At 57.4% G+C, this 25,438-nt stretch overlaps 8 protein-coding genes across 8 annotated transcripts; 3 read left to right on the top strand and 5 right to left on the bottom strand.

The window, feature by feature from the left end:
- Positions 1 to 284: 284 nt before the first annotated feature.
- B0H64DRAFT_401491 (P-loop containing nucleoside triphosphate hydrolase protein) lies at positions 285 to 3,850 on the top strand. Its single transcript, XM_062804164.1, has 6 exons — positions 285 to 643; positions 830 to 861; positions 921 to 1,169; positions 1,231 to 1,682; positions 1,737 to 3,512; positions 3,568 to 3,850. The coding sequence occupies exons 1-6, from the start codon at positions 636 to 638 to the stop codon at positions 3,583 to 3,585; spliced, it is 2,535 nt and encodes an 844-aa protein (XP_062658272.1). The 5' UTR covers positions 285 to 635; the 3' UTR covers positions 3,586 to 3,850.
- A 318-nt stretch (positions 3,851 to 4,168) lies between these two features.
- B0H64DRAFT_194545 (uncharacterized protein) lies at positions 4,169 to 6,925 on the bottom strand. The gene has a single exon (XM_062799141.1). The coding sequence runs from the start codon at positions 6,831 to 6,833 to the stop codon at positions 4,185 to 4,187; it is 2,649 nt and encodes an 882-aa protein (XP_062658271.1). The 5' UTR covers positions 6,834 to 6,925; the 3' UTR covers positions 4,169 to 4,184.
- Positions 6,926 to 8,187: 1,262 nt separating this feature from the next.
- B0H64DRAFT_443802 (uncharacterized protein) lies at positions 8,188 to 9,004 on the top strand (the record flags this gene model as incomplete). Its single annotated transcript, XM_062806736.1, has 2 exons — positions 8,188 to 8,335; positions 8,391 to 9,004. The coding sequence occupies 2 exons, from the start codon at positions 8,188 to 8,190 to the stop codon at positions 9,002 to 9,004; spliced, it is 762 nt and encodes a 253-aa protein (XP_062658270.1).
- An 888-nt stretch (positions 9,005 to 9,892) lies between these two features.
- Positions 9,893 to 13,972, bottom strand: B0H64DRAFT_194512 (uncharacterized protein). Its single transcript, XM_062799140.1, has 6 exons — positions 13,696 to 13,972; positions 13,607 to 13,637; positions 12,192 to 13,529; positions 10,347 to 12,128; positions 10,138 to 10,271; positions 9,893 to 10,053 (listed from the first exon to the last, which is right to left on the bottom strand). The coding sequence occupies exons 1-6, from the start codon at positions 13,759 to 13,761 to the stop codon at positions 9,907 to 9,909; spliced, it is 3,498 nt and encodes a 1,165-aa protein (XP_062658269.1). The 5' UTR covers positions 13,762 to 13,972; the 3' UTR covers positions 9,893 to 9,906.
- Positions 13,973 to 16,879: 2,907 nt separating this feature from the next.
- B0H64DRAFT_401482 (uncharacterized protein) lies at positions 16,880 to 17,325 on the bottom strand. Its single transcript, XM_062804163.1, has 2 exons — positions 17,121 to 17,325; positions 16,880 to 17,089 (listed from the first exon to the last, which is right to left on the bottom strand). The coding sequence occupies exons 1-2, from the start codon at positions 17,237 to 17,239 to the stop codon at positions 16,966 to 16,968; spliced, it is 243 nt and encodes an 80-aa protein (XP_062658268.1). The 5' UTR covers positions 17,240 to 17,325; the 3' UTR covers positions 16,880 to 16,965.
- On the bottom strand, positions 17,272 to 20,828 carry B0H64DRAFT_418504 (clasp N terminal-domain-containing protein; the record flags this gene model as incomplete). The annotated part of the gene is made up of 4 exons (XM_062805323.1): positions 17,272 to 18,795; positions 18,829 to 20,137; positions 20,190 to 20,308; positions 20,364 to 20,828. The coding sequence occupies 4 exons, from the start codon at positions 20,826 to 20,828 to the stop codon at positions 17,272 to 17,274; spliced, it is 3,417 nt and encodes a 1,138-aa protein (XP_062658267.1).
- Positions 20,829 to 21,326: 498 nt separating this feature from the next.
- On the top strand, positions 21,327 to 22,828 carry B0H64DRAFT_401478 (peptidase of plants and bacteria-domain-containing protein). Its single transcript, XM_062804162.1, has 3 exons — positions 21,327 to 22,049; positions 22,159 to 22,396; positions 22,565 to 22,828. The coding sequence occupies exons 1-3, from the start codon at positions 21,684 to 21,686 to the stop codon at positions 22,777 to 22,779; spliced, it is 819 nt and encodes a 272-aa protein (XP_062658266.1). The 5' UTR covers positions 21,327 to 21,683; the 3' UTR covers positions 22,780 to 22,828.
- On the bottom strand, positions 22,829 to 24,755 carry B0H64DRAFT_401475 (uncharacterized protein). Its single transcript, XM_062804161.1, has 2 exons — positions 24,649 to 24,755; positions 22,829 to 24,300 (listed from the first exon to the last, which is right to left on the bottom strand). Exons 1-2 carry the CDS (start codon positions 24,671 to 24,673, stop codon positions 23,159 to 23,161), a joined length of 1,167 nt encoding a protein of 388 aa, XP_062658265.1. The 5' UTR covers positions 24,674 to 24,755; the 3' UTR covers positions 22,829 to 23,158.
- Between the last annotated feature and the right edge of the window lie 683 nt (positions 24,756 to 25,438).

The raw sequence follows: 25,438 nt of genomic DNA, 5'->3' as shown, positions 1-25,438 counted from the left end.
GCAGTCCAGCAGCTTTAAAAAGCGCCCCAGGTAACCCATTCCTGCTGTTATCGTCACAATCCTGCATACACAGATACTTTTGCGCCGAAAGAAGCTGGAAGTTTAAGGAGGTAAGTGCACTGTCCCACACAAAACTCTTCAACTGCCCCCGAGGTGCGGGGTTCTTTCCGTCCGGCTTGGTGAGGAGGGGCAAAACAGGGCTTGACCCTCGGCCACCCAGTTGAATCAGCCGGCGCACAACCTGGATGCAGGGGGTCCAATGGAGGGGCTGCTGATCGATATCGCATTGCCCCACCACTTCTTTACCCCTCCTCCCTCCCCCACTCTGTGCACATTTTCCTCCCTCGCAACCGCAATTTTAAAGGCTCGGAACAGCTGGCTTTTCCACTTCCACTGCCCTCCGCGCCTTTTTCATCACCAGCCTCCTCCTGTTTATTGCTATCGGTCTAGCGCTGATAGCTGATCCACCGAGCAGGACTGCGGGATCCCTGCCACATCTCTCGGGCTCGCCCAACTTTAGCCAACCCGACCTGACCTGGGGAAGAAAAATTTCTCTCCTCCTGGAGATTCTTCACCAGACTTCCATCAACTTTCTGTCGAACCCATTTTAGCAGGTATCGTTCAATACCGCCAAGATGGTCAAGTAAGTCATGCTTCAAGCTCCCCTTGTCCACATCGTCGATCGAGCTGTCTATCGTGCGTGCATCGCACCTTTTGCGATGCGCATCTTTGCGACGGGCTTCACTACCCCGCCCGGAGATAAGACAAGCATCCGGTGGCCATTGTTGAGAGCAGACAGAGTACAGTGTTGACCATGGTGCCTCAATAGCTTCACGATCGATGAGATCCGTCAATTGATGGGTAAGTCCGCGCAGTCTGACAGGCGCACGCCTCCGGATTCATTGCTTACTCGTTCGCAGACAAGCCCACGAACGTGCGCAACATGTCCGTCATTGCGCACGTCGACCACGGCAAGTCCACTCTGACCGACTCCCTGCTGGCCAAGGCCGGTATCATCTCGTCCGGCAAGGCCGGAGAGGCTCGGGCGACAGATACCCGAGCGGACGAACAAGAACGTGGCATCACCATCAAGTCCACGGCCATCTCCCTGTACGGCACCCTCCCCGATGAGGAGGATCTTAAGGACATTGTCGGCCAGGCTTCGGACGGTAGGTCATGTTCCGGCAGCGCCATTTCGGGAAATCGCCAGGAAGCTAATAGTTAATACAGGCAAGGACTTCCTTATCAACCTGATCGACTCGCCCGGTCACGTTGATTTCTCCTCCGAGGTTACTGCCGCCCTCCGTGTCACCGACGGTGCTCTTGTCGTCGTCGACACTGTTGAGGGTGTGTGCGTCCAGACCGAGACCGTGCTTCGGCAGGCTCTTGGTGAGCGCATCAAGCCCGTTGTCATCATCAACAAGGTCGACCGTGCGCTCCTCGAGCTCCAGGTCACCAAGGAGGACCTTTACCAGTCCTTCGCCCGTACTATCGAGTCGGTGAACGTCATCATCTCGACTTACTTCGACAAGACTCTCGGTGATGTCCAGGTCTACCCCGACCGCGGCACCGTCGCCTTCGGCTCCGGTCTCCACGGCTGGGCCTTCACCATCCGTCAGTTCGCGACCCGGTACGCCAAGAAGTTTGGCGTCGACCGCAACAAGATGATGGAGCGTCTCTGGGTGAGTGGTGCCACTTTTCTGTGCATCTGACCAGCTTGATCTAACAAAATGTAGGGCGACAGCTACTTTAACCCCACCACCAAGAAGTGGACCAAGTCTGGCACCCACGAGGGCAAGCAGCTCGAGCGTGCCTTCTGCCAGTTCATCCTGGACCCCATCTTCAAGATCTTCGCCGCTGTCATGAACTTCAAGAAGGAAGAAACCGCCAGCCTCCTCGAGAAGCTCAACCTCAAGCTTTCCGTCGACGACCGCGAGAAGGAGGGCAAGCAGCTCCTCAAGGTTGTCATGAAGACCTTCCTGCCGGCCGCTGACTGCCTGCTGGAGATGATGATTCTTCACCTCCCCTCGCCCGTCACGGCTCAGAAGTACCGTGCCGAGACCCTGTACGAGGGTGCGCCGGATGACGAGGCCTGCATCAGCATCCGCGACTGCAACCCCAAGGGCCCCCTCATGCTCTACGTCTCCAAGATGGTGCCCACCTCCGACAAGGGCCGTTTCTACGCCTTCGGTCGTGTTTTCTCCGGTACCGTCCGCTCTGGTCTCAAGGTCCGCATCCAGGGCCCCAACTACACCCCGGGCAAGAAGGAGGACCTGTTCATCAAGGCCATTCAGCGCACTGTCCTCATGATGGGCGGCAAGGTCGAGCCCATCGACGACATGCCCGCGGGTAACATTGTCGGCCTGGTCGGTATCGATCAGTTCCTGCTCAAGTCCGGTACCCTCACCACCAGCGACACCGCCCACAACATGAAGGTGATGAAGTTCTCCGTGTCGCCCGTCGTGCAGCGGTCCGTCCAGGTCAAGAACGCCCAGGACCTGCCCAAGCTTGTCGAAGGTCTCAAGCGTCTGTCCAAGTCGGACCCTTGCGTCCTGACCATGACCAACGAGTCCGGCGAGCACGTCGTCGCCGGCGCTGGTGAGCTCCATCTCGAGATTTGCTTGAAGGATCTCCAGGACGACCACGCTGGTGTTCCTCTTATCATCTCGGACCCCGTCGTCCAGTACCGTGAGACGGTCGGTGCTAAATCTAGCATGACTGCCCTCTCCAAGTCTCCCAACAAGCACAACCGTTTGTACATGGTTGCTGAGCCGATGGACGAGGAGGTTTCCAAGGCGATCGAGGACGGCAAGATCACCCCGCGTGATGACTTTAAGGCGCGCGCGCGTGTGCTTGCCGATGACTTCGGTTGGGACGTCACAGATGCTCGCAAGATCTGGGCCTTCGGTCCCGACACTAACGGCGCCAACTTGCTCGTTGACCAGACCAAGGCCGTTCAGTACCTCAACGAAATCAAGGATTCCGTCGTTTCCGGTTTCCAATGGGCTACCCGTGAGGGTCCCGTCGCCGAGGAGCCCATGCGCAGCATCCGCTTCAACATCCTCGATGTTACCCTGCACGCCGATGCCATCCACCGTGGTGGTGGTCAGGTCATCCCTACCGCTCGTCGCGTGCTCTACGCCGCCGCTCTCCTGGCCGAGCCCGCCCTTCTCGAGCCCGTCTTCTTGGTCGAAATCCAGGTGCCCGAGCAAGCCATGGGTGGTGTCTACGGTGTCCTTACCCGCCGGAGAGGTCACGTCTTCAACGAGGAGCAGCGCCCTGGCACTCCCCTCTTCACCATCAAGGCCTACCTCCCTGTCATGGAGTCTTTCGGCTTCAACGCCGATCTGCGCCAGGGCACCTCTGGCCAGGCCTTCCCCCAGTCCGTCTTCGACCACTGGCAGCTTCTTCCTGGTGGCTCTGCTCTGGATGCTACTTCCAAGGTTGGCGGGATTGTGCAGGAAATGCGCAAGCGCAAGGGTCTCAAGGTCGAGGTCCCGGGCGTCGACAACGTAAGTTCTCACTTTGGTCCTCTCAGTCAACCACAGCTGCTAATGCATTACCTAGTACTACGACAAGCTTTAAGCGGCGCCTACCGATCGGCGTGTAACTCGCTGCTTTACGCCCTCTGCGCCATAAGAGCCGAGTCGCCGAGGCTGTTTCCCGGTGGCTGACGGGCTCCAGGAGCATGAGAGCAAGCGAAACAGGAGGGGCGATGGTGGTGAAAAGCAACCCCACGGAGAGTCACTGGCACCCAAAGCTTTATCGCCGTCTTGATACCTACCTGTTTGTAGTAACGGAGATATGACTTATTATTACGTTGGCCGAATTGGCTAGCTTTCATTTTGGGTGGTATGAAATGAACTGATGAGTTGTGAATTGTGATGATCTTGCTACAAAGTGCTTTTCACGATACCATTCCGCTATCCGTTTCAAGCCCCCAAAGAGTACCTCCCTCCTCATTCAAAATAAACAATACCGGCACGTCTTCGGTAACGAGGTACCTTGGGGCAATCCACCCACCAAACAACCAACCAAACCAACCCAGCTTCATCATACATACTCGTACTATACACCACCCCCAAATCGTACATCTCCTGTTGTCATCCACAACAACATTATCATTTCCAAGAAGACTGACACCTAGCTAAGTCCAGCTCGTCAGGGCTCGTCAGGCTTGCTACCTATCTCAGCTCCATCACCCCGCCCTCCTCGGGCTGCGGCGGATGCGGTCCGCGCTGAGATGGAAGTGCCGGGGCCGGGGGCGGGGGTGGCGGTGGCGATGACGATGACGTGGGGACGGGAGGAGGGTGCTGCACGCCGAGCGAACGGAGGCGTTTGGAGAGGAGGCCCTCTGTCGCTGTTGCGCTTGGTTCTGAGGTGCCTGGGTTGGTGGTGGTGGTGTTGGGGTGATGGGGGCGGTGGTGCTGGTAGGGGTGGTGAGTGTGGTGTTGTTGGTGGTGGAGAGGGCGGTTGGGGTTGTTGTTGTTGTTGAAGGGGTGTGAGCTGCGGACGCCGCCGTAGCCGAGGTCGCCTTTGCTGAGCTTGTCGTAGGTTTGCGGTTGTGAAGAAGGGCCGGTCATCTCGAGGCCCGGCATTGCTGTGGGGGTGGTGGAGGTGCCTTGGTCGAGCTGGGTGTGGTCTCCTTTCCAGCCTGGGCGGGCCCCGGGCTGGGTTATGGGGTTGGCGCTGAAACGTCTGAATGGGTTGGGCTGTGGGTCCTGGGGAGGATGGTCTGGATCCTCGTTGGGGAAGGGGTGGTGGTGCTGCTGCTGGTAGAGGGGATGGTGCCCGTGTCCGGGGAAGCCCAGGCTGCGCCGACGGAAGGCCTGCTCTGCCGCCAGGGCGGCGCTAGAGGGTACACTGGTGCTGGTAGCGGCGTAACCACTCACCCCCGGCGGTGGGTGCATCACGCGTACCGGCTTGTAGGGGGAAAATCGGGGGTCCGGGTAAGTAACCTCGTTCCGGAGTTTCTCCTTGCCGTCGGGGACGCGGTTGGCGAAAACGACGCGGATGGACTTGTAGAGATAGTGGCGCCCCTTGGAAGGACAACAGATGTGCAGGTGAATGAGGTAGCGTAAGATCGGGCGGTCGGCTGGGGCGTCTTTGGGAACCTCTGCTTCAATGATGGGCCCCGCTGAGTAGCTGCGCTGGCGGATGAAGGTCTTGGTGCCGGGCTCCATGCCTGCTAAATCGTACGGTATGAGGAAGAGTTTGACGGCGGTCTTGTTTTGGTTTTTGATGATGATCTGTAGCTGACCCTTTTCCGGGATGCGGTAACCTCCACCAGGGGGCGCCTTTGGTGTTCTGGACGGCCGCTTGGACGTCGTTGTCCTAGAAGAGCCACCTTCGCCTTCCGAGAGCTCGGCTAGGCTTTCACGGGCCCGCGGCTTTTCTTCTCCCGTACCCTTAAGATCTTGGTACCGAGTTTGCAGTTTCCTCTTGGCCCGCTGCCCCTCTTCGGGATTTGGCAATCCGTTCTCGAGATCAATCTGGCCAACGTAGGGACTTGGCCCGTCTTCCACCTTACTCGCCCCAGAGGAGGTGCTGGCATAGTTGTAAAAGACGGCCGAGAACGGTAGGGTCACATGAGCTGGGCAGCGGAGGCTTGCTTTGCACTTTCCAAGGCCGAGAACCCCAATCTGGGCCGTGAACTCCAGGGGTCGAGAGGGTATCGTGGACATGCGGCCTCTGAGGATACTCTCTTCGTAGGACCCCACCATAGACGCATGGTGCAAGGGGGAGGCTTCCGAGCCAAACGACGGCCGCCGGGACCGGAAAAGCGCGGGCGTTTGTGGGGGAGTCCCGGTGAAAGAGGGATTTGGCGTCGAACTTAGGGATCGCCGGGGTTGATGCGCTTGGTACGGGTAAGTGCTCTCGCGGCGAAGAGGTGACTGCCTGTGGCCGGTTGGGTTGGCAAAGGGCGAGTGGCCAAAGTTTAGGGTATGGCGTCGAGGATTTCGAGGACTGTTCGCATCTATGTTGAAACTATCGAGAGGCAATGTGAAATCGAGGTCCTCGTTGCTTTCTGACTGAACGAGCGGACTGGTTGGCGGCTGATAAGCAAAGCTGGAAGAGAGTGAAGAGCTTAATGAAGCAGGGCCAGATTTGAAGGCCTCTTTCCTATAATCGGCCGCGCCCCGGGCAAAGTCAAAGGGTGTATAGTCCCTTGGAGGGGATGTGCTCATCCATCCAGCGCTAGCTGAGGGAAAGTGACTCTCGCTGTCGGGCAGGACGGTGTCCTCAGTGCCTCCGGAGCGTGGAGAAAGTTCTACCGGGGTGAAGTTGCCGCTGTGGAGGGCCGACCGTGGGCGCTCAATGTTCAACCCTTCCTGCGAAGGCGAGCCCATACTTTGCTGGCCCCGTGTCACATCTTGCTTCTCTGGGGTGATGGTGGGTGCAGGTAGCAAACCGGGCGAGGCCGGGCCCGTCAACCGAGGCGTTCTCGGTGGCGAAGCGGCCTTATTTTGACGGAACAAAGATTCCAGTTTCTCCTCAGACAGCCACGAAGACCCGATATCAGATTGTGGTTCCAAGTGTGCGAGACGGTTCGGGACCCAGGCCGGGCTCTCGCCGCGCTTCAACCGCTCGATGAGTTCGGCCCTGTTGCAAACCGCATGAGAGACGGCTTCTTGGGGTGTGGATGGCTTGGGCGGGCTGTCCGGGACAGGCCCTTCACATAGCTCGGTCCGGATGCTCTCCTCTGAGAGGCGACGAGACCACCTGGCCATTCCTGGTGGTGTTGGTATCGGGACCGGAGCGGATTCGGGGCATTGTGAGTCGGAATCCCCCGAATTCCTCCGACCCATATCGTCTTCATGAAGCATAGGCATTTTCGAGCTGTGATGTTACGGATGATGATGAGGAGGAGGAGGAGGAGGATGTGATGATGATGACATGGACTTCCTGGTCATGGAAAGGCGACAGTTCTACGCCTACCCATACCATCCATCCACACACGCCTTCCTTAAAACGGCGAGCAGACGACGTGATGGTAAAACCAGGGCGGTCAAATAAATGTGCGCTTGTGAGAGGCAGTGGGAAAGAAAGTTGGAACAGTTAAAGAGTCACACGAGACCCAACAACGGTTCTCGTTGGCGGGAAGGCGGCCCAGGCGCGGGAAGGCGTGAAGAGAAGGATGCTGGATCCCGGTCGGTATGGAGGCAAGTAGTTATTTTGGTTAACGCCAGATCCGACCTTGCTTTTGTATGAAAATCTCATGCCCACCAAGGTAATGATTTTATAATTTTATAGTTGGGCGGAGATTGGGCCACGAAACACGCAGGCAGTTTTGCCATTTCCTTGTTACTTGTAAAACTTTGTTGCAGAAGGCGGGAGACAGTCCCGGGTCAACTGGGTGAAAACGGATGGATTGGTCTGAAGCGACCCGTTGACAATGACTGCAACGTGGGTCATGGCATGGGGTTTTAGCGGAACGGGGGCCCATTTACCGCTCATACCCGCACTGTATGGGGTAAGAACCCCCCTAAAACGGCTCACCCAGCGCGTCTCGTGGCCGGAAGGCTGACGACTTTCGAGGTTCTGTCAACTAGGGGTGGGAAGCACTAATCCAGGGCGTCAACTTTATCCTGCCATCTTGGCTACTGGTCTATCTCAGTATTTCCATAGTAAACCTGTATGTATATACTGTAAGACAACACCCACAGAATGGACTGTCTGTTGCGCCCACCGCCAAGGGTTCGTCGGTTGGCCAATCTTGCCGGATTTGATCAAACGCTCGATCATGCGTCATTGCCACTCGGAACCAGCCGGAACTCCCGAGTGGGAAAAGCGCTCCTGTTTTAGTTGACCGTTCTTGATTCTGCCTGGGAGGAACAAAGCTAGGTATCCGTAACAATTTGCAACCTGGACGATGCATCCATCTTGTTTATAGTTACCTAGACACCTGGCTGGTCGGCGAGTTGTGTCTGAAAGCAAGCGAATGCAGAATGACGGAAACCCCAAAATATGCAGATGGAAGGGTCCAGTTAAGCGAGCCGGGATCATGGGTGACGAGCTGTGTGGGGGTCGGTTCTCACCGCTCTGGGCCTTGAGAGCGGGCAGGTGGGTCAACTGGCTTCTTTATCGGCTTTATCGCAACCAAAAAATAATTGCGCCTCTGCTGCCGAACCACATCGCGGCTGAGACAGAGAACACCCGACCCAGACACCATCTCGCAATTCAGCCATGCCTGCCAAGCGCCCCCGCGATGAAGATGCCGTCCATGGGGCTGGCCCATCTTCCACGACCGATGAGACCAGAAAACCGAAGAAGGCCAAACATGGATTCCGAGTTGGACCTGAGAACCTCCCCGACGGTGCCTGGCGTCGCAAAGGTATTGCCCCCCTGATTTAGACCGTTGCCGGCATAAACTAACCCACCCCCCACAGTGACCAAGATCAAGAAGGATCTCATCACCAAAGCCAAGGTGAAGAAGCAGTACGCCAAAATCAAGGCAGAACACCAGAAGCAGGCCCCAGCTCCAGCACCCGAAGACCACACCCAAGCCGAGGACGGCACCGAACCCACCACACACCCGAACCAAGAAGAAGACGGGACCGAGCCACCCCCAGTCCAGATCCACCCCGAGCGACAAGCCATGCTCGACGCGCCCACCTCCCGCCCGAAACCAGGCCATCAACATCAACATCAACAACAACAGCAACAACAACCCACAACCGAAACCGACCCCTCCTCCCCAACCCACCAACAACAACAACAACAACAGCCCCACGACCAAAAACCCCCCCGCCGCAAAGCCCACCGCCCGGATTACTACACCAAAGAGCTCGCCGCCGCCGAGCGCGCGAAGCAGCAGGCGGCCGAGCGGGCGGCCGAGGCAGCGGCGCGCGAGCAGGAGCGGCAGCGGCGCGTGGCCGAGCGCGAGCGGTACCGCAAGGCCATGGCCAAAGCCAAGACCCCCGGCCGGGACGGGCGGGTCAAGATTGGGCGGGAGAGTAAACTGTTGTTGGAGAGGGTGCAGCGGGTTGTGGGGAGGGGGTGAGGTTGATATGGGGTGGGGTTGGTATTTTTGGGGGGGATGTGTTTTGGTTGGCTTTATGATGTTGATGATGATACCCCTGGGGGGGCTGGTCGCTTGTTTTGAGTGAGGGTTGTCGGGTAGGAAGGAGCATGTTGGGACGTCGGGCTAGGGAGGTTGTGGGTTGGGGAAAAGGGGTTGTCTTTTCTTGTTGGGGGCAGAGCAACGGGCCACTTCGTTGAACCGGGTTCAAGGCAGGCATCGTACTTTCATATTGGGAGTTTGGTACATACTTTCGTTGAGGCTATTTAAACAGCCCAAGCAGAAGAAATCGACAGCCGGGGAATCATAACCGTACATAATACATAGGCAGACCGAGCTCAACCAGCACCTGAACTGAAACGTATTATCCACTTCCACCACCTCAGAACCACAAGCAAAGGCATCATCATCATATAAAACCAACCAGAACCAAACCAAACCAAAGGGTTTCTCGCCCATGCTGTACCAAAGCCACAACCTCATAGCCCCCGCCAAAAGCACAACACCAACCATGAGCGAAATCACCCAACTGCTCCCACCAACTCAACCACAACCGTTCCACGCCAACAAGAGAGTAAAACTAGCAACCAGGCAAGGGCAACAAACAAAAGGGGTGTCTCTCAGAAAGAACAAAACAGCTCGAAGGCTCAAGGTATATACAAATCACACAGTTGCAGCAAAAAAAAGAAAAAAAAAGTGCAACACGCAGCAATGTTTCGGTTCCCAACACCACAGCCACGCCGCCATCCCACCCCCATCTTTCCCTCACCCAGTTCCCATCACAAAACAAACGATCCTTTTTGATTTTCAGTTCCTCTTTTTTCTTTTCTATCCTACGACCCAGACCCAGCCCTAGTTGGCTGGGTGGACAGGAGGGGGCTGGCTCATGCCTCGCCAAAGATGACATGACTGTGCTCGATGAGGAACTGCACGGCCAGGTTCTTGGCGTGCATGTCGGTCATCTCCTTCTCCAGGCTGTGGTCGCGCATGATGGTGGGCGCAAAGACGACGGCAAGGTTCTTGGGGGACATCTGGAAGAAGGGGATGGGTTAGCTGCTGCTGCAAGGTACTGTACTGTACTGGGTGGGGGTTGGGTATTGGGTGTGTAAACATACCAGGTTCTCACGCTCCCGGCTCGCCACCCGGACCAGGTGGAACATGAGGAACTCGAGGCAGTCCCGGTGTTTGGGAGGGAGCATGTTCACCGTCTTTCTCAGGTGGCTACAGCGCTCAGTTTCATCTTGTACCGCTACACAGACATGTTGGTTAGCACCGTCTCTCATCTAGGCATGAACGAGGCAATAGAGAATGGGGAGGCGCTTACTATTTGACTCCAAAATCCGGTCATAGACTTCAAATGTGAGCAGCGGCGTCGGCAGCTTGCGGAAGTACTGCTTCAGCACGCTCGTGACGGCGGTGATGTCGAGCGCCGGGTCCGAGATATCGAAATCCTCCGTCTTCTCAAACCCTTCCCGGATCGTGTTGATCAGCGAATTGCCGCCTGTCTTGCGGTAGATGCCCTCGATGTCCATCCCCCGCAGCTCCACCTCCTCAATGCAACGCGTAATCACACTAGGGATCTGGCGGCGCTCGAAGTCGGCCCGCTCAACTAGGTCAGACCCGAACAGGGTGCTGGGCGCTTCGGCCGGAGCAGGCGTGCTGGAGACGTTTGTGGTCGAGGTCGACTTGGGCATGGCGCCCTGTTTCTTGCTGAAGAAGCCGAACCCCTGTCGCTGGCTCTCGGTCCCGACCCGGTTGATGGGCCCGGTGGGAGGGGCCATGGTAACGGGCGACTCGACCTGGGCGACCGTCATGTTATAAGGGAGGCCAATGCTATCGCCCGTCAGGTTTTGGTGTTGTTGTTGTTGCGCCCGAGCTTGTTCCTGTTGCTGGAAAGCGCCTGCTGCGCGGTTGATCCCCTTGGAAATGTTGTGTGCGACCTTGCTAGAACCCTTCTTCCAGTTGAATTTCTTCACCTGGCCCTTCCGAATGTTGACCACCGTGGGCCCCTCCAGGACGGGTTCATCCGCATCGGTACCGACCATGGTTGTCCCCGTTTGCAGGCTGACGGCATCCAGGTTGACCGACGCCGATGATACCCCCTTGGCGTGACCGTAGATGCCGAGACCGTTGGGTGGCATCCTTAGTTCGCCATTGTTGATTTGCGATTTGAATCTTTCCTGGATTTGGTGCGTCAAATCATTGTTCATATCGGCCAGCTGGGCGTTTTTGGACGAAAGCTGCGCAAACTCCAGTAGCGCCTGGTCTCGGTCCTCCACCGCTTGGGCCTTCTCCTCCAAGAGTTCATCCCGCTCGGCGTGAAGCTGCTCAATGGCCACCGTCATGTTTTGCTTGACCTTGTCAAGCTTCTGCACAAACTCTTTGATTGCCGATTCTTCCAGCTCCCGGGCGTCGATGGGTTCGTTGGTCTTCTTAGCCCGCTCCACATACCCGGCGAGCACCTCAATCTGCCGGATCATGATCTCGGTCTGGGTATCCAACACGGAGACAGTCTTCCTCTTCTCGACGAGTTTCTTATTCAAGCTCTTCAGGTCCTTTTCCGTGTTGAATTGCCGCTCGAGCTCCGCCACGCGCTGCTCCGAGCTCCTCAGCTGCCGTTTCAAAAGCGCAGGATCCTCCTGCCCGGCTCCGGATGCCGAAGCGGTGCTGCTGGTATCCTGGGAGCCATCTGGGTCCTCGGCAATCGGCGTGCGTGGCCAGCGGGGGGATGTAGTTCCCCTGGTTGTCTCACTCACGCTCCTGCTGTGACCAAGCCTGTTGTTGTTGCTGCTGTTACTGATTGTCTCTGCGCTGTTGTTTCTCCCGTGGCGGACAGCGTTCGAAACCCGGCGCAGGATCGAGGACGATCCTTCGTCGGTGCCCAGTATTCTAGCCATATCTTCATCCATCGTGAACTCCCCGCCCGAGCTCCAGCGCGGCAGCTTGGGCGACACCTTTGGTTCTGACGCCTCATTGACGGACGTCGCGGGTTCCTTGGCGCCCTGAGACGGAGGCTGAGGTGGCGCCCTGGGCTGCATGTACGTGTCGCTCAATTTTGTCTCGGGTACAGTCGGACGTGGCGGTAGAGCAGGGTTGTTGCCATTCACTGATTTCGTATTCGTCAGCCCGACCCCCTTTCCCTTAGCGTGTCCGGGCGTTATTCGCTCACCATTTCGTGACTGATTTTGAGCTACTTCCTTCCTAACGATGGGCGGCGCGACAGCTGCCTCGGGCCGGTCCGGCCGGTTGGAAGTTGCGGAGTCAAGCGAGGGGCGGACACCATCATCGTCCCTCCGCCGGGAGTCCTGCGAAGGTCTCGGCGGTGATGACTTGTCCACCGTCGCGGAGTGGCGGGGAGAGTCGGCGTTTGTAGCGTTAGAGAGAGCCTCCCGGTTTCGCGGGGGGGCCGGGGGTGCTTTGGCGGGAGTAGGCACATCCAGCGAGTTACTGGACACGGAGTTGCTCCTGGAATTACCAAGCCTCTTGGTCCTTGGGGCGTCTTGCAACCTGAACTCCTCATTGGGCTGCGTCTTCGCGTTGGGACCCTTTCCATCCTCGACACCAGGTGAGGCCTTGGGGTTTCCGTTCCTCTTGGAAAGCTTTCGCCCCGGTCGGTCCTGCTGAGGTGCCTCGTAATCCGAAGATGGCTGCCTCGACTTTTCTTGGAACGCGATGTGAGGCGTCGATGCCTGCGAATCAGTCTTCTTCTCTGTAGGCGGCTTCGCTGAGGTAAAATAGTCCCTGTCCTTAGTCCTCCTGTTCGACTCGGGAAAAGCATCCGACATGGACTGCGGGGTCAACGCCGGCCCGGGACTCGGGTCGAGCGCGACGGGGATGAAGAAGCCCCCGTCCGAGTCGCCATTGTCCATGTTCCCTGCGAAAATGGCCGAGTTTCGGTTGTGCCTGTAGGTCGAGCCGCCAGATGGCGCAAGGGAGGCTTCCTTGCCGGGTTCATGCCCCCGCTCTGGGGAACGATCAGGCCTCGAGCTGCTTCGGGAAGAGGACTCGTTTATCCCATAGGCGGCCCGAGGCCGCGGAGACAGTTCCGTTGGCGTATCGGAGTCGGGGGTCACCCGGTCCGTGTTGGAAAATGAGTTGTTCGGCGGAACGGCGTTCGGCGGCAACGCGGGCAGCGACTTGTCTGTGATCATCGGGGAGGCATCCTTCTCCCGTTGCTTCGCCTGCGCGGCCGCCTTTGATTTTTTGCGCCTTCTCGCCATCAGCGACTCGTGGCAGTTCATGCAGAATATACCGTGTGACGTCCTAGCGTAGCGCAGGTTTTCGATCTTCCTCTTGCAGTTCCTGCAGCGGAAGCACGTTGCGCAAAAGGCCTGGTCTCCGGTCAGGATGGCGAGGTCCTCAATCTTATTGTTGCAGGCGCTACAGCTGTAAGTGCAGTTATTGCATATCAGCGAGCCATCGCCGAGTAGAAGGAGGTTCGCGTCCGAGTCGAGCAAGGTGTTGCAGGTGTTGCAGCGGAAGCAGTCAAGATGCCATCGGTTGCCGGCTAGGGTTTGGTTAGTATGATACCACTACCTCGTCACGCACACAGGTATTGTAGTCTGTTTTTCGGGTGCAACATACCGAGTTCGAAGGCCTTCCCCTCCTCCAGAATCTAGAGCATCATGTCGTCAGAACTAGTCCACGGCAACTCCAAGTGCGTTGAAACCCACCTCGCCGCACCCTTTGCAGGGGAAGACATCGTCCGCATCCATGGCGCTATCCAGATAGTCGTCCATGGTTTCGGAGATGGTCAGGGGGGGCTTGGTTGTGGGAGTTATATCAGTGGAGGTTTACACCGGCGGGGAAGCGATAGTTTGAGGCCGGCACGGCATGAACGTAAGCGATAGTTTGAGGCCGGCACGGCATGAACGTTTAGCGATAGTGTCGGGAGTGGTCGAGAGGCCGGGAGTATCGCATCAGGGGAACACGTTTCTGCCCGGCGGTTTATGTCCTATTTCGGAGAGGGTGCGGAGGGCGGGGGGCACAAAGAGCGGTCCAGCGATCGTCGGGTCGGCAGGGCAAGCTTGGCCCGTCGTTCGTAGCGGTTCGTGGTTCGGTCTAGAGCAATCGTCGGTGATGGTGGTGGGACGGTGTCGAGTCAAGCTCAAGGTCACCGAAGTTCGGGGTTCTTGCCCTGCGAAAAAAAGGTGTTCGACTCGTCAAAGGGAGGGGGGGCAGCCAAGCAGAAAAGCAGGGCCACCTAAGGAGCAAAGAGGGCGTTTGCTTGGTGAGGGCGGGCGGGATGAGGATAAGCCCAGCGCTGCTGTGCGGCAATCTGCAAAGTACTGTTTGCGTCTCGTACTACGCACAGGGTTGATGATCGGGGGATGGCGGCGACGAGAGGGCCGCTGATGTGGGAAAGCACACTGGGTGACCTCGACCGATGCGGTGGGACCTGACCTGGCCTCGAGCTCGAGAATGCGGAAAATGCAAAAGACGCCAGGGCGCTGGATCGGCCGTGCATTTGGCTGGCTGGCTGGCTTCTCTTGTCCTGGAACGCTGTTTCTTCGCCAAAATGGGCGGTCCTTGCAGGGCCAGGTGCTCCGCTGTTCAACAGGCCAAGACCAGGGGTTCAGAGTGCGGTCAGGGGCAGCACAGGGGTGGGGCAGGAACCAATGGCAGCTTGTATGACCCAGAACAGCCACGAAAAGCTCCATTTCATGGCCGCGTCAGGAAAACCCTTGTGCCCTTGGAATTTCTATGGATCATGGATGGATGGGTCCAGAATGTCGAGGGCGCTTCATCCCATGTGCCTGTAATTCAGTCTCATTTTCCGAAATACCAATCCATTAAAAAAATAACCGGTACTTTGGCCTGACCGCTGTTGCGAATGGGCGCTTTGAAACATGGAAAGAAACCTGGAACACGAAACTGTTCTCGAAGCCAAACTGAAGCCCTCGGCGTGTGTCCAACGTTTCCATCTCACAACCAGCGAAGCACATCCTACCCACCATACTACGAGACATAATATTGTCTTGCCTAATCCGACCAGCCAGCCGGGTCCCAGAAAACAGCCCTTCAGACTCTCTACATAAGACGCGCACACCAACAAAACGTCGAGCCTGCTGTCGCTGACGCCGCGGACTGACAGGACTGGTGTTACACACCCGGACTGTCGGGAGGAGAGCGACCCAGTCTACTTCGTACTTCGTAGAGCGAAGATGAACCAAGGGCGACTGCATGGTGCGATTTCGGGCGGCGACGTGATGTGGCCCGGCTGATTGCTCTACCATTAATAACCCGCCTCCGTCGGGATCTTCCAAAGCCACGACTGGAAGCGGCGTTGATGGCAAGAATAGAATCCCGTGTGCCAGAGTAAGCGTCAATCGCCTAGCCACGCATGACTGAGCCCCGCCACCACGAGGTCAGGTATGTCAGTCGCGTATGTGCGTGTACTCGCCGATGGTGTAACTGACAGCAGTTGCTGCCGGCGGCTGTTGGAACCAACACCGTCATGCTCGTCTATCGTTGTTTCCGACACCTTCAACTCCCGTCTTCCCCATCCTCCACGATGCTTAAATTACCCTCGAACTAGGGAGGGCCGCGGCATCTGAAACTACCGCCCCCAGCACCACGCTGCATGTCAAGTCCATCAACTCGGTGGAGTGTCGTATACCTATATGTCCGGTACTAGCAGGTTACACCACCCCGCCTCTTCCAGAAACACCTCGCATGTTTCAAATCCGGCCACTTGATCGTCGAAACATCGATACCTAGTCACCACACCGGCTCGGAATCCGATGATGCTGTGTTTCCGCATCGCCAGCAACTGACGTCTAATCTGTATGAGGTGTACACAGCATCCAAGCACCCATGGCGGGTTTCATCCCTTCTTCTCAAATAAGATGCGCGGGGCGTGGTTCTTTCGGGAGAGATCTGCACTCGGCCTTGCAGAGATCCCCTGGTCCCGACATCCGTCGCTTGGCGTTTCAGATAGAAACCCCCCAGGCCATGTTCAATTCCAGGGGCTTCTTGAGGGAGAAACGCGAACGGAAACCCCACAAACTCGAAGGCTCCAGCATGATGAAGCCGCAACGGCAACCAGTTCGGTCGATCTTGTCGAGGTGGATCTTTAAACACCCGCGTCTCTTATTCTTGCCGTTTCTGCGCGCGCACAGACGGCGCATGGCATGGGTTGACGGGACAAGGTAGTTGTCAATGGCGGGATGGGGGTTCATCAATTCAGAGTCTCGGGAATATGTATGTATGTACATACATACATACATCGGCGGCCCGCCGCTGTGACGGGTGGACGGCTGCAGAATGTCACAGGCGAGGGGATTCCCACCCCCCCTGTCAAGAAATCAACAGCAAACATTTCGTGAGAAGATGAGCTTTTCGACAAGAGTAGAAAGAAGAGCCGAGAAGTCGTGTCCAAAACAACAACCTTTCCTCAAAGACTCGGAGTAATTCAGGGGCAGACCCCGAAATAGCTTCTCCAAGACCCTCAAAACAGCGTTGCAACGCTAATAACAATAAAAGAGGACGCCCCCCAATTACCGTCCCTGAGCAAACCGAACCCGAGGTTTAATTTTCCCCAGGCTTCTCTTTTCGAGTCTGCCTCCACCCGCGGCTACACAGGAAGAGTCTGGACTCATGGTCAAACCAGAATGGCTTGGAGAGGAATGCAAGACGCAGCAGCGTAATGAGATGACCACCCGCCCAACCCGCCCAAGGTTACAGCGCAGCGAGAATCACAGATCGATTGATCTCCAGGGTCCCTGCAATCCCGTCACGTCAGGGGGGCTGCAGGCAAGAGAACGAACTCCATGCCATGTCAACAATCCGGGGACGGCCCGCCTCAGTTTCGTCCGAACAACAGACATCACCACAAATTAATCTGCGGAGAATATGTAAATATATAGAACGGAGTGATTATGTTCAACGCTGGCCATCAGTAACTAATTTAAGTATGTATCTCGAGAAAAGCCCAGCCCGGCTCAGAGACTTCCTTCCATCGAGAAGAAACAAAAAGACAGATCAACCGCCCATCCCCCGCAGCGCAAAAACGAACACACAAGACGCCGCGCTCCATCCCCCCGCTTTTCCCGTCCCTCCAACCCCCTTATGCTGTGTGGTATTAGGTAGTACATACAAAAAGAGAAACCCATGCCATCGAAACGGGACGGGGAGAAGCCCATGATCCCCCGAACGAGCCGGCGCCTCCCACACCCAAGAAAGAAATACACAACAAATCGGCAACCCCCAATCCATCCTCACCACCACCACCACCACAACCACCCCCCTCAAGCAGTCAGCCCAACCACACCAGCACCAGCACCACCACTCCCAGCCTCCCTCTGCCGCTTAACAATATAATACGTAATCAAGCTCTTCGGATCCTCCTTGACGCCCCTAAGCGCCTCCCAGAAGCGGGCATCGCCCACGCGCGCATGCAGCGCGACGCACAGCAACACCGCATCCATGCGCACAGCCGACTCGAGGCTCTCGAGGCAGCGGCCGGCCAAGGACGCAAGCGCATCAAGCTCCGGGTCGCTGGGCACGAAGGCGGCGCCGCGGGCGTCGAGCATCTCGCGCAGCACGTGCAGGCCCATGCTGAGGGAGCGGCCCGTGGCGGGGGCGGGAGCGGGGGTGGAGGGGTGGGCGCCGTCGACGTCGGTGTTGGCGTCGACGTCCATGGCCGCCGACAGCATGCGGCAGAGCACGAGGACGATCTCGCTGGCGTCGCCGAGGTCGGCGAGGTCGGCGGCTAAGAGCTCCAGCCCGCTGACGATGTGGGTGCGGCCCTCGTAGGCCGCGCGGGCGCGCAGCAGGCTCTCGAGGCCGCGCGAGACGTGCGGCTGGAAGGAGGTCCGCGTGCGCTTGAGGAGGAGCTTGATGGTCGCGAGCACCTGGGCTTTGACGTCCTGGGTCTTCTCGGGCACGAGGTTGGTCAGGGGCGACTCGAGAAAGTCAAAGAGGCCCGTGACCAGGGCGTCGAACTTATCGTCGGTCAGGAGCGGGGCGCCAGTGGCGGGCTTGATGTCGCTGTCGCGGATGATGCCTTGCAGCTTGCGGAAGCCGTGGACGTCGAGGGACTTTTGTTGGACCTTGGAGATGCCGCTGTCTAGGAGGCGCAGGTTTTGCTTGACCTTCTCCGGGGAGGGGCCTGCTCCGTTGGCCTCGCCGTTTTGCTGCTGCTGCTGTTGTTGCCGCACAGCTTGCTGCAGAATCGCTGCGTCTTCGTTAACTGACCTGTCTTCCAGAACGGGCCCGAAGATGGGTTTCGGTGTTGCCTGCTGCTCCCGGGTCAACGGGTCCTCGTAAACCTCCAACGAACGCGAGGCGCTGGGCGGGGACGGTGCAGCAGGCTCGACGTCCCGAGGCGGAGTCGCCATGATAATTGGCCCCTCAAGAGCAGCCGCAACGGCCTGAGGCGGGCTATCCGGTGCATCCAGAGAAGGTTGAGGAAGTTTAGACGGCGTCTCGACCGGCCCTAGGTCGATTTCGATTTCATCCTCGACGGATTCTACGAGCCGCTGCTCTTCTTGTGGAGGCGACGCGTCACTTGTCACCATGGGCACAACTAGACTAAAATCTTCGTGTCTCTTGGACGGGCTGCTTGACGGCGGGATAACCATCGGCTGCACACTTCTAGATGGAGTGGCCCGGGGCGATTCGATGGCCTTTGGTGTCCCCGCCCTGGTAGGCGTCGGGAGATGAGGCTCAGCCGTAACCGGCCGGGCCGTCTTAGGGACCGTCCGCTTTGGTGATGAGGTTATCGACTTGGGTGTCACGGCTTTCGGTTTCGGTCTGCTCGGAGGGCTGGACTGTTCAGCTGAGGGCTGGTCGTGGCTTCTAACCGAATAAGGCCCCGCCGTTGCCGGCCGAGCCATCTCGGCCTTTCTCCTCCCAGGCCTCATAGGCGCACCAGAGATGCCCCCCGTAGAGCCTAGCATGGCCGACTCTGGTCTTGCGCGTACCGTAGAGGCCGCCGGAGGCTTTTGCGACGAGTTCGAGACGGACTTGGCGGGCGAGAAATGCGACATGGCTGAACCCGGCCGGGTTGGAAGAGTTTTAGTCGTCATGGCTCGTTTTTGCGCCATCATAGCCTCCCGCACACTTGGCTTCGAGGTACCCATTGTGCTCTTCGATAAACCCAGGCCAGGTCGCGCCCCCCCTTCCGGTTTCTTAGGCGATTTGGGGTTGTTCGGGTCGTTCTGCAGCAGCCTTGCAGCGGTCGCGTCGAGTCCGTTCATGATAGCCTCGGCTCTTGCAGGCCAGACGCCCGCGAACATCCAGTATGTCGCACGCATCTTCTCCCTCACACCAGGATTGGGATCCGCGAGCCCTTTCTTGATGCACTTCTCGATCAGGTCCAGGCCCCCCGTGTGTTCCACGTGGTTCTTGTGGTGAGCTTCCTTGGCTAGTAGCGTCCTCAGCCAGCCGCTAGCGTAGAGCCGCGGCTGGACGTTTTTGTCCTGGCACGCGCCCCAGACGTGTTGCATGATACGGTTACTATAAGTAGCCTTGGATATGATGGTGTCGACCGTGGTGTTGGCTTGAGCAGAGGCGATCTTCTTGGTTGAGGCGGTAAGCTTGATGAAGGTCTGCATGAGGATTTCCACCATGGGATCCATCGCAGGGCCGTAAGCCTTGGCAATATCCTGGATCAAGCTGCAGCCCTCCTTGGAAAGGCTGGTTCGGAGCGAAACAACAGCCTTGATCATGCCGTCGAAAAGCGCCCGGAGTTCCGCAAGAAATTGATCGTGGAAGTCGGTCACAGCATTCCCAGCGATAAGCCTCCGCAGCTTGGTCACACTCTCCTCCCGCTTTAGCCAGTTTTGCTCCGTCTCCTTGCCCTCGAAGTAGCCGTGCATATCCCGGAAGATCTCATCGAGTTCGCGCGATGTGTTGACGTAGGACGGTTCGACGGCCTCCGCTGGGGGGTTGTCTGGCAGTCCGGGGGTCACTGGGCGGTGGGCGAGAGAGGACACGCTCGCGGCAAGGGTCGGGCGGGAAGGCGCGACGTCTTCTTGACGATCGGTCTGCGAAGTCGGGGCGGAGCTCGTCGGATTGAGTTCTTTGACGATAGCCTGTTCGATGGCCGGGCGGACCTTGAAGTTCTTGAGTTGTTTTTTCAAATCCGACTTCGCGGGCCCAGGCGCGTTCCTATGTTTCTGTGAGCTTGTGCGATTTGCGGTAGCGGGGAACTGGCTCGTACTTGAACAGCTCGATGACGGTCGACTTGGCGACATCGCGCACCATGCCGTCAGCATCCTCGAGGAGGTCCATCATGGTGGGGACGTAGGCTCGGAATTGGAGGCCGTGTTCCTGGTGCATCTACACTCTTAGTTAGCGCGATTGTGTACGGGGCAGCGCTGTTCCTGGCCCGTACCTGGAGTAGCCAATGTAGACTGGCCTCCTTTGCCCTCGCGTTCTTGCCGATCATGGCGACGTTGCGCACTGAGCGCTCAACTTCGACCGGTGCCACCTTGTGGAGAGTGACCAAAGCTTGGGAAGCCAGCTGGCGGAACTTTTCTTTCTGGTCACCCAGCTTTTCGGTAATCAGGGGCAGTGCGCGAGTGCCCTCTTTTGACAGAGACCTGGGATCCTGCCTCACCAGCCGGGTGAAGAGGTGATTGAGCGCTGTGAAGCCGGCGTTGACGAGGAGGGCATGTTGGGAGCTAGAGGCCAGATGCAGAGCTTCGAATACCGGTACTATACAGGATTCGGGGACCATCTGCTGCTTGATGCTCGATTTCACAGCCGTGACCTGCTGGACCTTGGTATCGATGGATACATCGGTGCGCAGGAGCGCGATAAGGTCGGCGACCTGGTCGTCGGTGATTCTTTCTGACATTTTCTCCTCAGAAAGAGGATGCCGATGTTGTTGGCGTCAAAATGGTGGTTTCTAACGGAGAGGGGAAAGGGTCAGTTGGTTGGTTGGGTTTTTAATCAGGCTCTCGATCGCACGTTGTAGAAACGGGAAGAAAGAAAACAAAACCGAACGAGTGCGACAGTCGCACACACAAGGATGTCTGAATCGCCACAGACAGAATTGGGAGGGCCGTGTACTAACGATTGGTGAGGATTAGTGCGTATCCACGTGAGATACACAGTTACGTTTGGTCGAGGAAAGAAAAGGGATTGCGGTGGTTAATGGTGATGCTCGTCGTCGCAAATTAGCTCAGGCTCAGGTCAGTTCAAGACATTGGCGGCAGCTTGGTGATTATCAATTGCGGGACAACCCAACCCCTGTCGGAAAGCCGGGGACGGGAAGGTGGGGCCGCCCATCACCTTGACAACCCTCGCTCGCCTCGGCACCCTGGTGCCTGACTGCCCGGAGTCGATTTTGGGGACAAGCCAACCCCGCAACGCCATGGATGCTAACGAATGGTGCCCCGCGTTGCGAAGAAAGAGAAAGGAAGCCTAGCCATCTCCAAGACAACATACCTAACCTATAAATTAACGTTAGAAGGCAACAAAATACAAGTGGTTAAGAAGGGTCGGATTGTGTCAACCTGGAATTTCACCTTCTCCGACCTCGATTTCAACTCGCCCGATTGCAACAGTAGCTACGTGCCTAGCTACCTATCTATCACATGATACTGGTGACAGATCGAGTCCCTGTTTCACAACTCTTGTCGAATCTCTTCTTGTGGTTCCGAGCCGACTGCCTAGTTTATATCTCTCACCAAACTCTTACTTTGACGCAATGACTCTCAAGGAGCAAACAAGTGTCTCCGCTGGGCCCTCAGCCCTTCCCACTCCATCCCCCATTCCGCTGCCTGACCGGACTCGGGATACCGCGGAACCGGGTCCAGAACCGGAAACTGGGTCATCGACAGGGAGTCAATCATTCTCAAAGCCAAAGCTCCGCCTCAAGATTCAAGATCTCGATCATCCCGGCGCATTCAAGTTCCTCAACTCCGTCAACTCTGCCACTGTGCTCTCCTCCGCCGTAAACAACGTCCTGCGGCTCCTCTACAAATCACCCTCAGACAAACACACCACAGTCCCGCCCACCCGCTCCGTAACCCTCATCCTGCGAGACATGGGCGGCGTGGCATACACCACAGGGGTACCGTAACCCCTTTTTTCCCCTCTCTCTCCAACCCTCCCCCCCAAAACACCAACTTGATTCACTTAACTTACACACCGGGCCCCGTGCCCTCACCCCCACCCAAAAGACCGACCTCGACAGCGACCACAAGGAGATCCACTTCTCGCTCAACTACATCAACTCCATCAGCCCGGCCTCGCGGCTCACCCACGAGATCACGGGGGTGCTGACCCACGAGCTGGTGCACTGCTACCAGTGGGACGCCGAGGGCACGTGCCCGGGCGGCCTGATCGAGGGCGTGGCCGACTGGGTGCGGCTGAACTGCGACCTGAGCCCGCCGCATTGGAAGCGGGAGGTGGATGGCGGTATGTTATTGTCATCTTATATCTTTATCGTTGATCTTCATGTTTTGTTCTTTTGGTTTCAGGCGTGCTATCATTGCTATCTCCGTTCTATTTACCCTACCCCCTTGTTCCGTTGAGACAAACCGTATCATCAATATCTAACCACACCCGTCCGTGTCTTCTACCTAGACTGGGATAGGGGCTACCAACACACAGCCTACTTCCTGCAATACCTCGAGCAGCGGTTCGGGGACGGGACGATCCGCCGGCTCAACGACAAGCTGCGGCGGCACAAGTACAAGTGCGAAGCTTTCTGGCCCGAGCTGTTCGGCGAGTCGGTTGAGAAGCTGTATGTGGATTACGTGCAGAAGGAAAAGGAGCGCGACCAAGAGAGCTGCAAATGACCGTCGTAGCTGATGGCGATTTGGATGGGGGAGTATGTGGGCGAGCCAATTTAATTCACAAGCTTATGAAATGGCATCTATTCTGACTTGAGCTCACTATGCAAATACCTATACAAGGTCCCCTTCCTATGTCTGCAGTCAGAGATCCCTTCAAGGCCGTGATATAACGCGCCTCTGTCCGTGGCAGCAGCTGGCTACTTGGGAAAGCACAACTCTCCTATCCTGATGGCCCAAATGCTATGCTATCCCTTCGATACCCTGTCCCTTCCCGATATCCCAGTAACCAGTAACGCCAAAACCAATAAACGCCAGAAAGGTTGGTGGTATCGCACGTAGGCCAGCAAACCCAGAAAACAACAACCCGGGACAGCAGGAGGGCTTAGGCCCGCGCCGCACTCTCGCTCTCGCTGATTACGCTCCCCACCTCGGACCAGCTGCCCGGCGTGTGTACCGCGCCATCCGACTCGCTCATGACGTCATAATCACGGCCATCGGCGACTGAGACGGCATCATTGGCAACGTCCACACCGGACCCAACCATCGACACCGAATCCGTCGGCGTAAGCTGCCCGTGGCTGATGACCTCGGGATCGGAGAGCGGCGCCTGGGGGGTCTCGGGAAGGGGCGAGTAGAAGCCTGTGTTGGACGAGTTGTGGGCCCACGCCTGGATCGAGGCGTAGGCATCGGCGGCAGTGCGGTCGTCCTGTCCGGCGGTCATGTATTCGTCCTCGGCGAGCTCACGGCCAATGGTGGTGCTGCGGGAGGTGGCGGTGGGTGTGGTGGCCCGTGGGGACTCCGTGGCGTCGTCGTTGTCTTCTCCCACGGCTGTGGCGTACTCACTAGGGGCGTTGTGGGACTCAAAGTCGAAAAGGACTTCGCTGGCGACTGGGACAGCCAGGGGCTGGACCGGGATGGGCTGAACGTGGGCAACGGAAGGGGAAAGCACGCGAGGGGTGGCGCCGTAGATGTCCGACATGGCTTCGGCGCGGGCCGGAGGGAGAATGTCGGCACTGTCATCCAGCTCGATGCCGTGCTCGTCGCTGAAGGGGTCGCTCACCATGGCGGCGTTCAGACCCCGTACACCCTCGACGTTGCCCCGGCGGCGGAGGACGTTGGAAGATTCGGCGTCCCAAGCGTCCGCTCCGGTGTTATAAACGAAGGCGCCGCTATCGCCTGTACGGTCCGGTTGGAGGAAGTCGTCGAAGGTTGAGCCACGAGGTCGTTGCCGGACCTCTTGATGGTCTTGCTGTTGCTCCTCGTGGCGGAGGTTCCAGTACATCAACTCCTCCCGCTGCCTCCTCCTCGTTTCCTCGTCGGCATCGACCTCGTGACTCTGATAGAATCCATCGGCGTCTTCAGGGCGATTGAAGCGTGGCTCCCTGTTTGGATCGAAATTGTCGCCGAGGGAGTGGAGGGCGACTGCGATCCGTCGACGGAGGTCTTCGGTTGCGCGGCGGACTTCTGGAATTTCGTAGATGGCGATGGCAGCCGTCACAGCTACCGATGCGACGACGATGCCAACTGAGGCAAGGGCAGCATGGTTAACAGGGGGCATTCTAGGATTTTGAGGCATGGAGGCGGTTATGCAGTGGTAGGTCGGAGCTCAGGATGGTGGTCTGCTTTAAATGTCTTGATGGGTAATGCTCCTCGAAAGCGAAGAAATTAGGAAAACAAGCGACGCTGTTCGCCCAACATTGTTGAGGCGACAAGTCAACCCGTGTTGAGGCCGAGGATTGCGTGTTGTTCACGGGGCCTCGCCACTTCATCAAGCAGGTCGGGCGCCATGATTTGCAACCCATGCGGGGCAGGCAGGGGTTTGGGCATTGTGGAAACACGAATGACAAGTGACAGGAAGCGATCTTCACTCACCTTTGGCTGCGACCGGGACCGGCATTATTGACAGCGTCTTTGGTATACCGAAACCAAAGTTGCTGGTGGAGGTGGTCGGACAGGCGGGGAAGTGTGTTGAAGGAACACAGCGGTAAAGCACAAGAAAGCGTGGGTGCTTGTACCTTTTGTTCCAAGCGCCCTGACCAGGAGCTTACGTAGGCGACAGGCTGCGGGCAAGGCGGACCGTGGCGAGCCCCTCCTTTTGCAAGGGCACGGGGGGCGCCAATTCATCTCATGAAGGCAGTGCTAGGTACGGAAGCTGGGGTAAATGAGGCCTGCAGTTCTCTACCTGAATCGTGTGCGCCAAACTTAAATCCTAATCTAACCCCCACAGGTACGTTGCAAATCAAAAGATATCTGGGGAAACCCTCACATGTTGAGTCGGCTGTTGGAGGACGGAGAAAGGCTGATAGCACAAAAAGCAGCTCAATCTAGACTACCTACAGAGATAATGGTAAGCTATTTCCTCGATGGAGACGAGCTGAAACCCAGCTCAAGCCTTGTACTACTTTCTTTAGTCAAAGAAACGATGCCGCTGCATGGAGAACAAAGACAGATAGCTTCCATAGGGTTAGGGTAACCTAGGCTCGTTTGTTCGATGACGATGACGCCGCTGACAATACCGGTCTCCCTCAGTGCCAAGCTTTGCCACTCCCTGTCTTGGTGACGGAAGAGAACCGAGGAGAACGGAATGCCTCCAAAGGTTCCTCTGAAGACGAAGTGATGGTGGTTCACCTTCGTTTCTCCCACAACAAATACTACAATTGAT

Source organism: Chaetomium fimeti (genome assembly GCF_033439085.1).
Source record: "Chaetomium fimeti strain CBS 168.71 chromosome Unknown B0H64scaffold_5, whole genome shotgun sequence".
Classification (NCBI taxonomy): domain Eukaryota; kingdom Fungi; phylum Ascomycota; class Sordariomycetes; order Sordariales; family Chaetomiaceae; genus Chaetomium; species Chaetomium fimeti.
The sequence above is the reverse complement of the archived record's forward strand: the minus strand, read 5'-3'. Positions and strand labels throughout refer to the sequence as shown.

Excerpts from the sequence above, each read along its gene's own strand:
- B0H64DRAFT_401491 (XM_062804164.1), top strand. Across the intron at positions 1,170-1,230 it reads TGTCGGCCAGGCTTCGGACG|GCAAGGACTTCCTTATCAAC; the intron begins GTAGGTCATGTT and ends TAGTTAATACAG. Across the intron at positions 1,683-1,736 it reads AGATGATGGAGCGTCTCTGG|GGCGACAGCTACTTTAACCC; the intron begins GTGAGTGGTGCC and ends AACAAAATGTAG.
- B0H64DRAFT_194545 (XM_062799141.1), bottom strand. The coding sequence starts at position 6,833 with ATGCCTATGCTTCATGAAGACGATATGGGTCGGAGGAATTCGGGGGAT.
- B0H64DRAFT_194512 (XM_062799140.1), bottom strand. The coding sequence starts at position 13,761 with ATGGACGACTATCTGGATAGCGCCATGGATGCGGACGATGTCTTCCCC. Across the intron at positions 13,638-13,695 it reads CCTGCAAAGGGTGCGGCGAG|ATTCTGGAGGAGGGGAAGGC; the intron begins GTGGGTTTCAAC and ends ATGATGCTCTAG. Across the intron at positions 12,129-12,191 it reads TCAAAATCAGTCACGAAATG|TGAATGGCAACAACCCTGCT; the intron begins GTGAGCGAATAA and ends ATACGAAATCAG.
- B0H64DRAFT_401482 (XM_062804163.1), bottom strand. The coding sequence starts at position 17,239 with ATGGATTGGGGGTTGCCGATTTGTTGTGTATTTCTTTCTTGGGTGTGG. Across the intron at positions 17,090-17,120 it reads TGGCATGGGTTTCTCTTTTT|GGGGTTGGAGGGACGGGAAA; the intron begins GTATGTACTACC and ends ACACAGCATAAG.
- B0H64DRAFT_401478 (XM_062804162.1), top strand. The coding sequence starts at position 21,684 with ATGACTCTCAAGGAGCAAACAAGTGTCTCCGCTGGGCCCTCAGCCCTT. Across the intron at positions 22,050-22,158 it reads GCGTGGCATACACCACAGGG|ACCGACCTCGACAGCGACCA; the intron begins GTACCGTAACCC and ends CCCACCCAAAAG. Across the intron at positions 22,397-22,564 it reads GAAGCGGGAGGTGGATGGCG|ACTGGGATAGGGGCTACCAA; the intron begins GTATGTTATTGT and ends TCTTCTACCTAG.
- B0H64DRAFT_401475 (XM_062804161.1), bottom strand. The coding sequence starts at position 24,673 with ATGCCGGTCCCGGTCGCAGCCAAAG. Across the intron at positions 24,301-24,648 it reads GGTCCCGGTCGCAGCCAAAG|TTGGCATCGTCGTCGCATCG; the intron begins GTGAGTGAAGAT and ends CCCTTGCCTCAG.